This window comes from Charadrius vociferus, unplaced genomic scaffold, assembly GCF_000708025.1.
Source record: "Charadrius vociferus isolate BGI_N301 unplaced genomic scaffold, ASM70802v2 scaffold11, whole genome shotgun sequence".
In the NCBI taxonomy this organism is placed as follows: domain Eukaryota; kingdom Metazoa; phylum Chordata; class Aves; order Charadriiformes; family Charadriidae; genus Charadrius; species Charadrius vociferus.
The window spans coordinates 43,396-58,833 of record NW_009646846.1 but is presented as its reverse complement, the minus strand read 5'-3'; the positions used below and the strand labels follow the sequence as shown (position 1 = coordinate 58,833).

The following is a 15,438-nucleotide window of genomic DNA, read 5'->3' as shown; positions in this document are numbered from 1 at the left end:
GGTGGTGGTCGGAGCAGTGGGGGCGACAGGACTCGGGGCCATGCCCGGGAGCGGAGCCCCCGCCCGCCGGTCTGTCAGAGCCCCGCGGCGCCGGGCTGGGGCTGGGCCGGAAAGAGCCGACTTTGAGGTGAAGCGTCTCCGGAGCTTAAAACCCACCCTGTGTGTTCATAGACTATCGCCGCCTCGCACCTTCCAGTCATAAATTGTAAATCCCTCATTGTTTTCAGCAGAGGTAGTTGTTCGGGGCTATTCGAGGTACGGTTTATGTCCGGGTCGCCCCCTCTTTCGGGCCGTCCGTCCCCTTAGCGCACGCACTCCTCCTTTTGTTTCTAGAACAGCCTTAACTTCAGGTGTGAAACAACACAACGAGCTCAGTTAGGCGTGTTCATGAGAAAGCGTTATCCGCAGGATGTAAATAGCTGTGCATAGTTGTTTGGGTTTTGGTTTTGTTTGTTTTTTTTTTTTTTTTTTTTTTTAACTGCCGTTGTGTTCTGTCTGCACCTTACTCAGCAATAAAAACAATCTTCAGCATGTGCTTTGCTCCTCCTCCTACTTGGTGACTGAAGTGTGTGATTGTGGATGAACATGACTGTATTGCAAACAAGATAGTGTAGGTTGCGCCCAGATGCGGAGTTCAGAACACTGAGTTCAGAACAAAGTTGATATAATAGGTTGAGAAATTTACTTGGAAAATCTTAAGGAGTCAGGCACCCTGATTTCACAAATCTTTCTGTCCTGATAGAGTTGGGGTTTCTTTTTGTTGGGGCTTGTTTGTTTGATTGGGGTTTTTTTCTCTCCTTTCTGTCAAGATCTTAGCTTTTTAAAGCAAAGTTGATTATAGCAGCGATTTGGAAAAATTGATCAGTGCTTAGTGTGTCCGGAGTGTTGCAGAGAGAGTTAAAAGAAAGATTGATGATTCAAGTGTTGCAAGAAGTGATAAGCAATCACTGTTTGAAAAATAGGTTGCACCTGGTCTGTAATATGCTACCATGGAATTTTGCATCATTGTCTTTCTCATTGAAAAGTTATTTCAGTTGGCCTTGGATTTAAAATCACGGAGTAGTCAGAGTTGGAAGGGACCTCTGGAAATCATCTAGTCCAACCCCCCTGCCAGAGCAGGTTCACCTACAGCAGGTGATCTTGACTTAGACTATCAGATACATAAACCAAAGTGAACTGAACTGCCTAATGGAATTTGCCTGTTCCTGTATTAAATTTGCAGAAAGGTTTACTCTCTTAAGTTGCCCTGTTTTTTTATAAATATTTTTAGAAGACTGTAAACTTCTGTAGGCAAATACACATTCTTTCAAATTTGTATTTATTTTATTGTTGGTCATGTTAAGAGGTTAAAACCAGTTATGTTTTTAAAAAGCTATTTCAATACTTTAAATTCAGGTGTCTGACTCTTAAAAACATATTTTTTGGTCTTCAGTTTAGACACTTTTTTCTCTTTTGAAAAAGTGCCACAAGAAAATATTTTTGAGAACTTATGATTATTCTCTCTTTTCAATTACAGGAGCATCCAAAATGTCAGTAATAAAAAAGTTGTCTGGAAATGTCTTTTACCATCCCCTACTTTTCAAGCCTTGTCACTTAGAACACATAGCATCTTATTTTCTTGGAAGACCATGACCTGAAATTCATCATCAGTATAGCTCTAGTGATGCCTGTATTGTCTCTTTTATTCATTGGCTGTCTATAAACACTTCAGATAGTACCCCACAACTTCAGGGGTGGGTTTTGATCTGTAACCAGCATATATTAACTACTTGGCACTCATCGAAGTTAGTTCAGAGGTGCAGCCTGTAAGTTGGCTGTTGATGACCCAGTCCACTTCTGTCAGCTGTGTCTCAGAGGTTATTTTTCCAGCTGAAAATTTCATACTGTTTTGGCAGTGGGAGCTCACTCCTGATTTTGGTGGGGTGGTGGTGTTTGGTTTTTTTTTTGTTTTGTTTTAGCTTATTTTTTTTTTAACAAAAGTGCCAGATCTAGCGCTCGTGTCTCTGAGAAGATCAGTTGTAGTAAAGGTGCTGTGTATGTGAATCAACTCCACTGTACCTGCACAGTAGCCCCTATAATGTAATAAGGGAGAAAATGCTTGACCCTCTAATGCTGTGATAGAAGTAGCCTACCTAACTAGAAAATATATGCACATATATTACCTTACTAGCAAAAGATGAGGTGGGATCTCTGTAAAGGAAGACTTGGAGAGCCAAGTCTAACAGTTACTTTGTGCAGTTTTTTACAGATTATCAAGAGATGACATTGGAAAGACTTAAAGACATCAAACATGCTATCCCAAATTTGGCAAGTGAATAGCTTGCATATGGTAATTGCTCGTTATAACCTAGTTGTTTGGAGTATCTGTTTAGCCTAACGTTTAAAGGAATATTGCATTTCAGACTAGCATTAGAAATAATATTCTTGGACTATTCTTAGCAGTTAAACACAAACATGACAGGTTTGCAGTAGATTTGCTAATCTAATTCTTGATTAAAGTTTTCACAGTTGCAAAATCCAGTTACTTCATCTTTTTATTAGTTGCAGATGGTTCTAAGTCACTATTTGGTTTTCTTGCTTTTCTTCTGTACCAGTGAAGTTAGTGGCTCAGCAACAGAACTCTCTCTGAGGTAGAAAGCTTGTTTCAGCACCAGAGTCATGTTTTGCATAGTCTCATGGTCGTGAGCTGTGAATCGCAGTAAATAGTTCTCAGGAAGCAAGTAGAGATTTTTGCCCAGCAGTGTTTTCATCTTATGGTTGCTTTCAAGTGCTACTGGCTGAAAAAAATCAAGAGACAAATTCTGTTCATCAGTCTTTCATGACAGTATGTTCAGGTTTGTTTACATCATTTTATGAATAACTTCAGACCTTAAGTGATAGCTTCCTTTTGTCATGTGAGTAGGTAGGATTAAAGTATTTTAAAGGTAGGCTAGGAGACGCTGGCTTTGAGAAAATAATCTGTGATGCATTTGATGATAAGCAGTGTAATTTTTCACTCGTATGTCTATTGTATTACACTTTGTTTTTAAAAAAAGACTTCTAAACTTAGTCGCAGTACATAGCAGGGCACGTTGATTGTTCAGGTGCCAAATGGACTGAGCATATGATAATCTTATTGTACTTGAAAGTTAAACAAGTATGATTTCACTGTGTATGAAGTCCGTGTTTATCTTACAAAAATCATGGGGCCTGAGGGGTGCTTATATGCATCAAGCCCACCCCACCCCCGGATTCCCTTAGCTTTTTAGAGACTAGAGTTGAGTGTGTTGTAGGTTAGTGTGAGATCTCATTCCTAGCCCTTTAGGACATGATATTCGTTGCATTGAGGCTTTTAAAAATGAATGATTGGATGCTAAGTTCAATTGTAAGCTGGCATGTACAAAAGAACACTGATCAAAACTCAATGCTAGGTTTATCTCAGATGTATTTAGTGGTGGGATTTTTTTTCCTCTTGAATAATGTAATCTAAGGTAGAACTTGTGTAAGTGAGACCACTGTGGGAGAAGTTTATGCTACTGAGAATGAGACAACCTTTTGCCTCAGGCTTGCTGAATTTAGTATGATTTTGAAGCAAGTTTGCTGACTCTTCTGTAAACTCTTTTTTGTGAGTTGAAGCTTCCAGGCTGTTACTGGAAATCTTTCATAATCCCTATTTACTAGTTAATTGGAAAAACAAAAGCACACTGATGTTCTTAATGAAATACAGACTTAAAATAGATGTATATTGAAGTAACGTTTTTAGAAATAAACAAACAGAAAGGTTCTTCCTGTCTGGGAATAAAAATGAGTTGGACAGATACAACATCTGCAAGATGCACTGCCTGCAGACATGCTCATTATTTACTTTCTTCACTGTCTTTTGTCTTCTATTTTCAAATGTTGTTTCTGGTAAATAGGACTGGGGCAGCAATATGAATGTCAGTGTTCACAAAATTGCTTAGAAGAACATCTTTCCATTAGTAGGGAAATAGAGTGATAATCAACAAAACGGTAAAACAAATTAAGTTCAAAGTGTTCTCAAACACAAAAGTGAAACACTTACAGTGTTATAATTTTTTATTTGTTTATAAATTTATATTGTTTATAAATATGTATTTATAAATAAATATAACACTGTTAATGTTTAAAGACGTAATATTAAAGGTACCTGTTTAGATAGTAGCATTTTTTTTAGACTACCACTTCAAATTCATTGTTACTTGGGTGGGGTTTTTTTTTCCCTTCGTATAGGGAAGGGAAAAAACCCTGCAAAAGTGTGGTTACAGAAAACATGCTTCTTCGCCTCCGCAGTTTCCTATTAATATTGTTCTTCTCAGCTCTGTTACATTTACAAAAAACATAGATTTTTTTTTATTATTATTATTTTTATAGAATGAAACGAGGAAGGAAAACTAATGATGCCAACAGCAGTTCGTCTGAAGAGACAACTGAGAAAGAATCCAAGAGACACAAGGTTTTAGACAAGCAAACCATAGCTGTGCAGAGTCCTGACTGGGCGAACCTGCTTCAAGACATTATCCTGCAGGTGTTTCAGTACTTGCCCCTTCTGGATCGTGCTCATGCATCGCAGGTCTGCCGAAGCTGGAACCAAGTGTTTCACATGCCTGATCTCTGGAGGTGTTTTGAGTTTGAACTGAATCAACCAGCTACGTCTTACTTGAGGGCAACGCATCCTGAACTAATCAAACAAATAATAAAGAGGCATTCCAATCACCTGCAGTATGTAAGCTTCAAGGTAGTGTACATTTGAGGCTTTTAAAAAGTGATTTTATAAAAATAAAAGCATCTGTTAAATGTAGTTCTTTTTCTTTTTTTTTTCTTTTTTCTTCATTTTATTCAGAATGCTTTAAGGAAATCTCATACTTTTGAGACAGTTTTGATGGTTCATCTATACAAATATCAAAGCACGAGAAGTATGATTTAATTAATGTCAGTAATTGAAATAGTGATGATAAGTGGTAACTGACAATTATGATCAAAACATTTTAACATACTGAAAATAAAAGAACATCACTAAATGTTAGGAAATGCTAATGGTGTTATTTTTGTGATTAGGATTGTCAGTTACTTGAAAAGAAATATGGCAGCTCTCAGTGTAGTAAGCCTTGTTTTCAGGCCTAGTATACTGAAGAAATGGGTTCTCTAAATGGGCGCATAGACATAGAGGTTATCTCCCAATTCAGTTATTTATTTGGATATATTTTAAGGACCAAAACTTGGAATAACAGTTCTGAACATACCTTTTCATTGCCTTAATTCCATTAGGTGGGGATTTTTTTTGATTCGTGGGTGGGTTTTTTTTCCGTTTTTTCTTGTAGCATCTTAGCTGCTTAGAATTTTGCCTCAATGAGTGGGCAGAAGTACTTCAGTTCTGATACTACTGTACGTGTGGTTACCTGCCGCAGAATTAAGTTATATCAGGATGCATAAATTGAGCATTTCCCCATTTCACATCCTGTAGGGAGCTGGATCTAATGTTTATGATTAGAAAATTTCTAATGCACAGAGAGTGACTTCAGTACTACTAGCAAGCAACTAGCAGTTTTAATACTAATTATATGGGATTGTCTGTGTATCGCATCTACTCGGCACAGATGAGTTTCAGTTAACTGAAAAAGTTTATGGGATTTGCACAGAATGGTGTATCTACTGATTGCGCTTGGCTGAGAAATACCATTTGGTGAGAACTGGCTTTGTTAACATCATGGAATTATTTCAGCAGATGAAAACTTTAATGTAGGCCTGTGTATAACTGTTTTGGAAGGGTGCTGCGAAACAGTCATGGCTGCATATGCATCAGCTGTGTGACAAATTTGGAAAGGAAATTACTTTGCAGCAAGGTGGACTTCCTTGTTATTTTTTTCTGAGTTTTAATGTAGGAGTCATCAGCATGTACATAGCTGGGGCACCTCGGCCTCTTCATGTTTATTGCTACTGCTTAATGCGGTATCAGATATGAACTTGTTATTACAAGTTTTGCAGAGTTTTTATCAGTGTCCGAATAAACAAGATTTATAGCAGCATTGGAATTGCCTTCCACTGTCTGTCTCCAGTCTGCATTGCTTTGCACCAAATGTTTTTGAAGGATTTCAGGTGCTCTTCGCTGGTAGGGCGATATCCGTGTCATTTCTTGCACGTCCCTTCAGTTCTCCTTCAGTGTTGCAAAATAAACACTAGATCACAGGAAATACTAAGAAGTAAGGGTAATCACAAGGAAGTAGATATAACACTGACTGCTACTCTGTCAAGGCTGAAAACTTGGGATTTTTTTTGTAGGTGAGGAAAGATTGGATTGTTGAAAATCAAGGTTTTTCAGCTTGTGTTTGAGCAGAAAACGAACAATTCATTGGACTTAGATCAGTTAGTGACAAGGTAGCATGGCTTATGGTAGACTTAAACTTGATCACAAGATCAGGTTTTTTTGTTGTTGTTTTTTAACTGTTCTGTAGGTTTGCAAAGCTCTCACACCTACTGTATATAAGAGGTTATCCGGAAAGCACATCTGAGTGTTGGGGAAAAGCCACTGGAGGGACCTTAAGTGATTCGGTTGTGTAACAAGCTGACTAATGAAGACTTTTTTTTTTTTTTTTTTTCCCCCCAGAGTGTCCATTGCATATCTGTTGTGCTATTAATGACGAAGGCCCAGTTATATAGGTTCATATGATAACGCACTTAACTCTCCAGCAGCTCTATTTTATGAGCTGAGTCACGGTAAAAGGAAACAGCTTTTTTACACACTAAAAGGTTTATAGAATTCCTGCGTTCAGATAAGGAATAATGTAAAGAGGAAGTGGGGTAGGCTCTGGACCCAAATGAACCTCCACTTTCTTACTATTTGATGTGGATTGAATATTTTATGATAGAGTGCTTATGGTTGGAAAAGCCCTTTAAGATCATCAGGTCCAACTGTTGACCTAGCAGCGCCAAAACCACCACTAAACCACCTCCCTCAGCACTACATCTACACGGCTTTTAAATACCTGTATGGACAGCAGCTCAGCCACCTCCCTAGGCAGCCTGTTCCAATGCTTGATAACCCTTTCAGTGTAGAATTGTTTCCTAATATCTAACCTAAACCTTCCCTGGAGCAACTGGAGGCCATTTCCTCTCGTTCTATCACCTGCTACTTGAGAGAAGAGACTGACCCCCACCTCGCTACAACCTCTTTTCAGGTAGTTGTAGAGAGCGATAAGGTCTCCCCTCAGCCTCCTTTTCTCCAGGTTAAACAACCCCAGTTCCCTCAGCTGGTCCTCATAAGACTTGTGCTCTAGACCCTTCCCATCTTGGAACAAACCGTTTACTGACCCCTCACCATGCTAAATTTTAGCAAAGTGTTTAGGATGGTGTTAAATTTGTACCAAATTGTCTTGGATTTTTGGTATGTACTTTTTTGGGGAAAAAAAGAATTACATTGTTGGATTCCCAGTGTGGTATTCTGTGGTTTTTATTGACATCACATTTCAGAAGGTAAAGTGAAAAAAAAAAAAATGTTCAAGTACATCTACTCTACTCTGCTTTTTCATAAGGAGTGTGTGTTTTATGCAGTGTTTTCTGAAAAATAAATCTGTTTTGGTTTAAGGTGGACAGTAGCAAGGAATCTGCAGAAGCTGCTTGTGATATTTTGTCACAGCTTGTGAATTGCTCTCTGAAAACACTTGGGTTAATTTCAACTGCCCGACCAAGCTTCATGGATTTACCGAAGGTATTTTAATATGTATATTTTTTTCTATAGCCAAGTATTGCAGTGGGTCATACAGTATTTCTATAACTTTATGTAAAGTTTTATTGTAAAAATATAAATCTTTGGTAAAGAAAATTTCATTACTGGGCTCTATTAAAGGGAGGAACTAAGATATTGAACCAAGATGGATAACTGTTTCACTTATTCTGTGTATCATGTCAGAACTTAGTCCTGACCTTGTTCTTCTAAGTCTGCCTGTCCATTGACCTCGATGTAATACTGGGCAGTATGTTGCAAGTCAGGAGGCTAGACAATTCCTGTCTGTCTAATTGTAATGTGGGACTATGGGGGACGTTTAGGAGACAACTATAATCGAATGAGTAGTAGCGTTTCATCTGCGTGGACTTGCTGTAGGGATTATATTATCACTGAGCTCTCTTTAGAAAGTGATATGATCATGATTTTCAATACTTCACGTCACACAGTCAAGCATCAGATTCTTAGGCAAAGTGCACTGTATTTCTGAAACTTTCTGTCAGATTTTTTTACCTTGCATGTTTATGAAAAATTAGATTTTGTTAGAAGGCATCTAATCTAGAAGACAACAAATCTCTTATATATGCTTCTAAACAAGAATTCCTGCTAGTGAGGTAGAAATGTACTATTGTTGAGGAGCAGGAGAGTGGTTGGGGTAACCTGGGCTGCTTGTTCTATGACAGGAATGTCTTGGATGTCTCACAGCCTCACTTCTTGAATCCAATCCGCATATATGTGAAGGGCCAGACAGAGCTAGACTATTAGCTGGATCTCAGTGACGTCATTGCTGATGATGGCAACAAGGACAAGGAAGAAGTAGGGACAGCTTCAGGAAAGGAAGTAGGCTATTAGGGTTTAAGCAAGGTTAGCTACAGAGGATTATCAATTATTATCCTTGACAGCTGCGTCATGTAATTCTCTTGAATATGTATTTTAATCCTTAATTTTCAAAGAGGCTTTCCAGGTCTTTAATTAGTTTGGGTATGATTTTTTCCTTTTTTGATGTGCTTTGAGATGTGACTGTAAGAAGACCTGAATGTAGTGGAAAAAAAACAGTGTCACTGTGTTAGCAATACTTTGTCCTTTCAGCTCTTGTATATTGTTTTATTTCTTAATTTGAATGCTGTTTTACTTAGTTTTCATTGGACCATGTTGTGGTCCTATTCAGCTTACTGAATAATTATTTGTAGTCATTCATGCTATGGTCTTATTCAGTTTCAAGGCTTCTAAAATACAGGCTTCCTTTTTTGTTCCTAACAGGTTCACGTGTGGCCTTTAAAAAAAAAAAAAATAATAATGTTCCAAATGAGCCAAAATCAACTGTACACATAATTTGCCTTTTGATGTTTACCACTCCAGTAATGTTGTCACTGATGTACAGTACCAGCAATGATTTTAAAATTTTCTTAGACCACTAAGGAAGCTAAAGAATTTAATTGGACCATGACTAATTTCTTGTGGGAAGCTGTTAGTAACAGGCCCATTGGCTGACAAGCAGGCAAAGATGAGTGGATCTGAAAAATGGTTAACACTACGCAGTTTTCTTTATTTTTTATTTTTAATCAGACTGTATAGGAAGTCTGAACTCCTTTGCATTATCTTCATCAATGCTTTTCTGATGTCAAGTAAAGTGACATCTGGCATATATTTATAAATTGCATTTTGTGTTGCGTTGCCTAGTTTTTTCGCTAAGTATGTTCTAGGTGAATCTTTTAAAGAATCATACTATAGGCTACATTTGTGGCAATATTCAAAAGACATTAAATCACCAGCTTTTAAGTTTTGGGATATTGTCTGTCTTCCATTAGCTCTTCAAACTATAGTTTCGAGTTACCTGTTTTTGTAAACACGGTTAGCTTTCTTTGTCTGTTTAACAGCCTTCTTAGTGAAGGGAATTACATTCTAAATACAGAGAATAAAACCACTATACTAAAACTTTCAGAATACAGAGTGGAAATATTATTAAAGGACCTTGTCTTCAGTACGTAACGTGTACAACCAACCTATTGTCAGTATAATTGTGAGTGGTCCCTAAAGCCAAAATGCCTAATGCTTCTGATTTGAGCTTTCTGTTTCCATTTGCATGAACTGACATTGACAGTTTATGTTAAAGTGAAAATATTGATTCCTGCTCTAAATCAAATTGTGTGTGAATTTTAGCAAAGACCACAAACGTAACAGAAGAACGAGCAAATACTGCTGCCTTCTCTGTATTCAAGGTTCTGCAGGTGCATGTGGCTGAGTGAAACAGTATTGAGAACAAAGTAGCAGATAATTTTATGGGATACTTAATGTAGTATGGAGGAGGTACCTTTTTTTTTTTTTTAAGCTTTCTATTCAGTCAATTTTGTAGGAAATCATGAAGATAAGCTAGTTATTCACTTCCATTGTACCACCAATGATTTCTACAAGCACTGCTGTATCTGCTCTTTGTCCTTGTTTCTCAAGTTAAGGTGTCCTGGGCTCTGTCCTTACTGCTGAGTTTCAGTGGTTACGTAGAAACACTGAGGAGCAACCTTGAGTACTGCACCTACATTGTCTATGCTGCGTAATTGGTAATTAATTGATCACCTTCTTGGCTCTGTTTGGACCGCTCCAGTTAGCTTTGCAAGATAAATCCATTCAAACCCTAAATACTCTGTGTGGATGGTAGGCAGGCAGTGGTATTGTTTGGCTTTGGACACATCTTGACAGTACAGGATTGCCACTCTTAACTTGTGTTCGCATCTCACCAGTGCAGCACAACTCACTGCGTGGAAATTCCTGTTCTAGAAGGTGCTTCTTTTGGATTGCAACTTGCAAATAATCCTCAAAATTAGAGCTTCTAGGCTTTCTTTTTGCTTGTGGTCTTCCTATAGATTCAAGTTTGCGTAGTGGATTGTCCTGGGTCAGGCTCTTTGTTTATGTTTAATGTTAGACATTCTGATCTGCCAAATACATAGACTGATAGCAAAAATCTATTATACTTCCTCTACTCAAAAATATGTCAATTTTGGTATTGCTTTTTAATTATGCAATACCAAAAGAATGCTTTTAGTGCAAATGCTGTCAGTAAGTAAAAGAAAACTAGGACTGCTGTATACAGTGTAAAACCATTGAGATTTTTATTTTGGATACTACTGTTTCATTTAAACTTTTCTTTTTTTCCAGTCTCACTTTATTTCTGCACTGACAGTGGTGTTTGTAAACTCCAAATCCCTCTCTTCACTTAAGATTGATGATACACCAGTAGATGATCCATCTCTCAAAGTGCTAGTGGCTAACAACAGCGACACGCTCAAACTGTTGAAAATGAGCAGTTGTCCTCATGTTTCTCCAGCTGGTAAGCTACTGTGTTTTGAGAGTTTTTTTAAATGTATGCATTAAATGCTGTCTGAAACCAGTACACTTCTGAAAAAGTAGGGGTGTGGTGAGAGTGAGGATGAATATGGTATCTACAGCAACTGTCACTGATTAAAATACTAATTCAGCGGGTTGTCAATCCATCCATCCATTGCACCACTTGCAGAGTGACTACTGAGCTAATAAAATAGTGCATGTCTGTTCTGGACAAATAACTAACCTCTTATGGAACTTAGAAGAGTATGTATTGACTTGATAGTGCACTGCTGCTGCAATGACTATTTAAGTATTCCAGTATAATCAAGCTTTTTGCAACATGAGTTCCTTTTCTGCAGTTCATTATGTATGGGTTTTGAGTGTTGCAATGTCATGGATTATGAAGATGCTGGTTTAGTCATTCTGAAAAAAAGGCAGTTTAATCTTTTACTGGAGGATAAATGCAGACAGTATCAACAAAGGGGAGATGAGACTGAGCAGTACAGAACTTCCGCCATTACCAAATGTACTTCATTAGCACTCTAAGTGTGTTTGTAGCAGCTCGTATCACAATGAAAGCACTTAGATTGTTGAAGTTCGTAGAATTAATGTTTGTGGAAGATTTATGCAATGCACAGCAAGCTTAAGATTCTAAGTGTCAAGTTGATGGTCTGTGAATCAGTTTTTCACTGAGAAATGGAAGAGGAATTATAAATGAGATACTGGCAACTTAGTTAAATTCCTCTTCTGAGGATAAGTCGAAACTACTGTAGTCACCGTAGCTTTCTTCATGCAAATATATTGCAGCTGTAAATATTAGGTATGTTATATGTAAAATTCACCAGTGGGGAAATTGATACTGTAGCAGAGGGCATGTTGCTGTAGTGATAACAAACAAAACACAAATTTAATATCTTTTGCAGGTGTTAGCTCTCAGACAAAACCTAGTGTTTGGCTTTGAATAAAGAAGTCCTGAAAATGCAGGTTTATTTTGCAGCAGATTCTTTCAGCAGAGTGTTCACCAGTGTGTTAACTGGAATGTTATTTCCTTCAAAGCTTTGTAATCATAGATAGGGGGTTGTTTAAATTGGCTTGAGTGACTGGTTTTTCTGACTTAACATTTAATTTGAGAATCCTCGTGTCTGAGAAGTACAGGGAGCCATAACGTGTCTGTGGAGAGGAAGAGGCTCCAGCAGTAATTTGTAGGTACGCAAAGAGAGTAAGTTCCTTGGACTTGGATCCAAGAGCAACCTGTCAGCTGTAGCAGACTTTGCTGGCTTGTGGCTAATCCTTGCTAGAAGGTTTTACAGAACATCATACGCTTGATAATTTGGGAGAGGACATGCGCTTACGAAGCTGTTTGACTGTTTGAAGTATTTTGTACGACACTTTAAATTGAAGGAACAATGGGTAAGAAATGGCAACGCCTGTTAAAGGAACGAGGAGCACAACTACTATTGTCCTTCACGGAGTGGAGGTGAATAGAATGGGATCAGATGCATTAGTGACAAAACCAGAGAGTGCTAAGCAAACAGCAGGAGAATTTGATCACTTAATTCAGGTGTCTGGGCATGCCTTGAGATGGAGAAGAAAGTGGAACATAAGAAAGGAGCTGGTATGGGGATAGTTCGCTTCAGAGCAGCAAGGCTGCAAAAATGAGCCTTTTGAAGGAAAATGAGAAACTTGGAGCACCAAGACTTACCTCGATTATTTTTTTTATTTTCCTAATGGAAAAGTTATAATTAGCAGGCTGCTATAAATGTGGAAAAAACTTTTAATTGACCCAAAAGTGCCATGAGTTATGCAAAACTAATTACTTATAGATGCACTTAAAATTGTATAATATGCCTTCAAATTGCAGTTCAGGGGTGGGGGTAACATTCAGTACTAGAGCATTTCTTAAGGATTTTGTTAGTGAAGGACAGAGTAGCGTAGTGCAAGGGAGACTTCACTACTGTGGGGATAAAGGAAAAAGATTGATATCAAACTGAATTGATTCCAGAAGATGCTTGAATAATCCCTAAGTTACTGTATGAAGATAGAGGCATGTTTGGGTCTGGGCTGGAGAAACTAAGGTGGTGGTGTATTTATCTTTGTGAAGAGCTCTGAAGTTACTTCTGCTTGCTGTTTTCCCTCTGAACTTCAGGTTTTTCAGTTGCATATTAAATGCTATGTTCTCATCTCCTCTATTAATGGAAAGAATGTATCCTCAATTTCATGCAGTTTTCTGGGTCACATGAAATGCAGAGAACTGTATGCTTTTTTTTAGTGCTTTTTTTTTTTTTTTAGCACTGTTACCAGTGTGGTACCATTGCTTGTATCTGGAAATAGGATGAATGGAAACCTTATAGACTAAACTGAATGCTTTTTGTTCATGTCTTTATCTTCCATGAGCAGCAGGTTATATTGATTGATTAAAGGGAGAGTCTGAAAATCACTGTTCTAGGAGTTACTACTCCCAATTTTTAGTGTTTCCTTCTTTTTTGCTCTTGCTTTTCCAAATTTAAATATTTATACTTTGCTAGAAAGGACAAATGCGGACAGCAGCAAGTTCTGTATTGAATTAAAATCTGGCATTCATTTTACATTTGCATCACTCGGGTGATTTCAGTTTTCATGGCTCCTTTGTCAGCCAGAGAGGGACATCAGTTCTTCCAGAGCAGGCTAGGGAGATACACTGAAATTCAATTTTGTAAGAGGGGTTTACTCGTAATAAAAGTATGTGGCCTTATAAGATGTCAGAATAGTCAGAGTATGCTTTTTATATGTTTGTCACAGAAGAATCAGCTCCCACAGGAAAGTATACAATGCAGCGTGTTAACTTCTTTATGTTTCCCTAGCAAAATAGCTATGTGGTCACATAGTGTATGCGTATCTTACTCTGTAGGTACAAAGAAATCCCAAGGCCATGCTTATGTGAAAAAAAACTCACGCTCTTCTTGTCCAGTACGATTTTGTTTTGATGTTGGGTCTTGACTGTATGTTGAAATACATGGTCTTTGCACCCTTTTGATTTACATAAACAAATTCAGTCTTACGTTTCTTGTTCAGTTATTAATATATTTATCTGTGTAACTCCTTTCATACCTCTTTTCCCAGGTATCCTTTGCGTGGCTGACCAGTGTCATGGCTTACGTGAATTGGCACTGAACTACCATCTGCTGAGTGATGAGCTTCTGCTTGCTTTGTCTTCTGAAAAACATGTCAGGTTAGAACACTTGCGCATTGATGTTGTCAGTGAAAATCCTGGACAGACTCAGTTCCACACAATTCAGAAGAGCAGCTGGGATGCTTTCATCAAACATTCTCCTAAAGTAAATTTAGTAATGTACTTTTTCTTGTACGAAGAAGAGTTTGACCCATTCTTTCGTTATGAAATACCTGTCACTCACCTTTACTTTGGAAGATCAGTAAGCAAAGATGTGCTTGGCCGCGTTGGGATGACGTGTCCTCGGTTAGTTGAACTGGTGGTATGCGCCAACGGATTGCGGCCCCTGGATGAGGAGCTGATCCGTATTGCGGAACGTTGCAAGTATCTCTCAGCTGTTGGCCTAGGAGAGTGTGAAGTCTCTTGCAGTGCCTTTGTTGAGTTTGTGAAGATGTGTGGCGGTCGTCTCTCTCAGCTTTCTATTATGGAGGAAGTTTTGATTCCTGATCAGAAATACAGCTTAGAGCAGATTCACTGGGAAGTTTCAAAGCATCTCGGTAGAGTCTGGTTCCCAGACATGATGCCCACATGGTAAAGTCCTTAAAAGACTTCAGGGCGGATGGAATAGCACCTTAAACCCAAGCTTACCATACTGCAATTTACTGTATAAGCTTACTTAATACTATGGTTTTTACTATAAGTGACTTCATTGCTTGATTAGAAAAGTAATTTTTCTTTCAAAAATGATTTATGAAATCCAAATTGACAAACAGAAATCGTGGATAGCTCCAAAACCCATTTTCATCCAAACAAAAATCTGTTTTCTGTTTTAGATTTATTCTTTGACAGTGACCTCAAACTTTGATGGAAATAAAAAATGTATTTAAAATATTGAAATGTACCTGCAGAATATCAGTTTTGATATGCTGTCCTTCTTTGATTTAGATACTACTATTGAGCACGATTAGATTTGATCTTAAAAAACAAACAAAACCCCACCAAAATTGCATGCTTCTGTTGCAGACTGTAGCATTTCTAAATCCTGTCACCTAGATGACAAGATTAAGATTATAAGGAGTATTTAGTAGGCTGTGAAATGTATATGTTCTTTTATATAAAAGTCATAAAAGGCAAGAGCAATACACAGTAATATAGTTTAGACAATTAAAATATTAAGTTTGCTACCTTATTCAACAGATTATTAGATCCATCTAAAATGTATTGAGAGCGCAAACAAATAGTAGTGCGAGCTACC

The 15,438-nt window shown here is 37.9% G+C and overlaps 1 protein-coding gene across 1 annotated transcript; it reads left to right on the top strand.

The window, feature by feature from the left end:
* Positions 1–4,372: 4,372 nt before the first annotated feature.
* Positions 4,373–14,984, top strand: FBXL3 (F-box and leucine-rich repeat protein 3). The gene is made up of 4 exons (XM_009894021.1): positions 4,373–4,735; positions 7,580–7,702; positions 10,868–11,039; positions 14,135–14,984. The coding sequence occupies exons 1-4, from the start codon at positions 4,373–4,375 to the stop codon at positions 14,776–14,778; spliced, it is 1,302 nt and encodes a 433-aa protein (XP_009892323.1). The 3' UTR covers positions 14,779–14,984.
* The last annotated feature ends 454 nt before the right edge of the window (positions 14,985–15,438 follow it).

Bases quoted from the DNA above. Each gene is read 5' to 3' on its own strand.
- FBXL3 (XM_009894021.1), top strand. From the start codon at position 4,373: ATGAAACGAGGAAGGAAAACTAATGATGCCAACAGCAGTTCGTCTGAA. The intron at 7,703-10,867 runs GTATTTTAATAT...CTTTTTTTCCAG, and splicing joins GCTTCATGGATTTACCGAAG to TCTCACTTTATTTCTGCACT. The intron at 11,040-14,134 runs GTAAGCTACTGT...CTCTTTTCCCAG, and splicing joins TCCTCATGTTTCTCCAGCTG to GTATCCTTTGCGTGGCTGAC.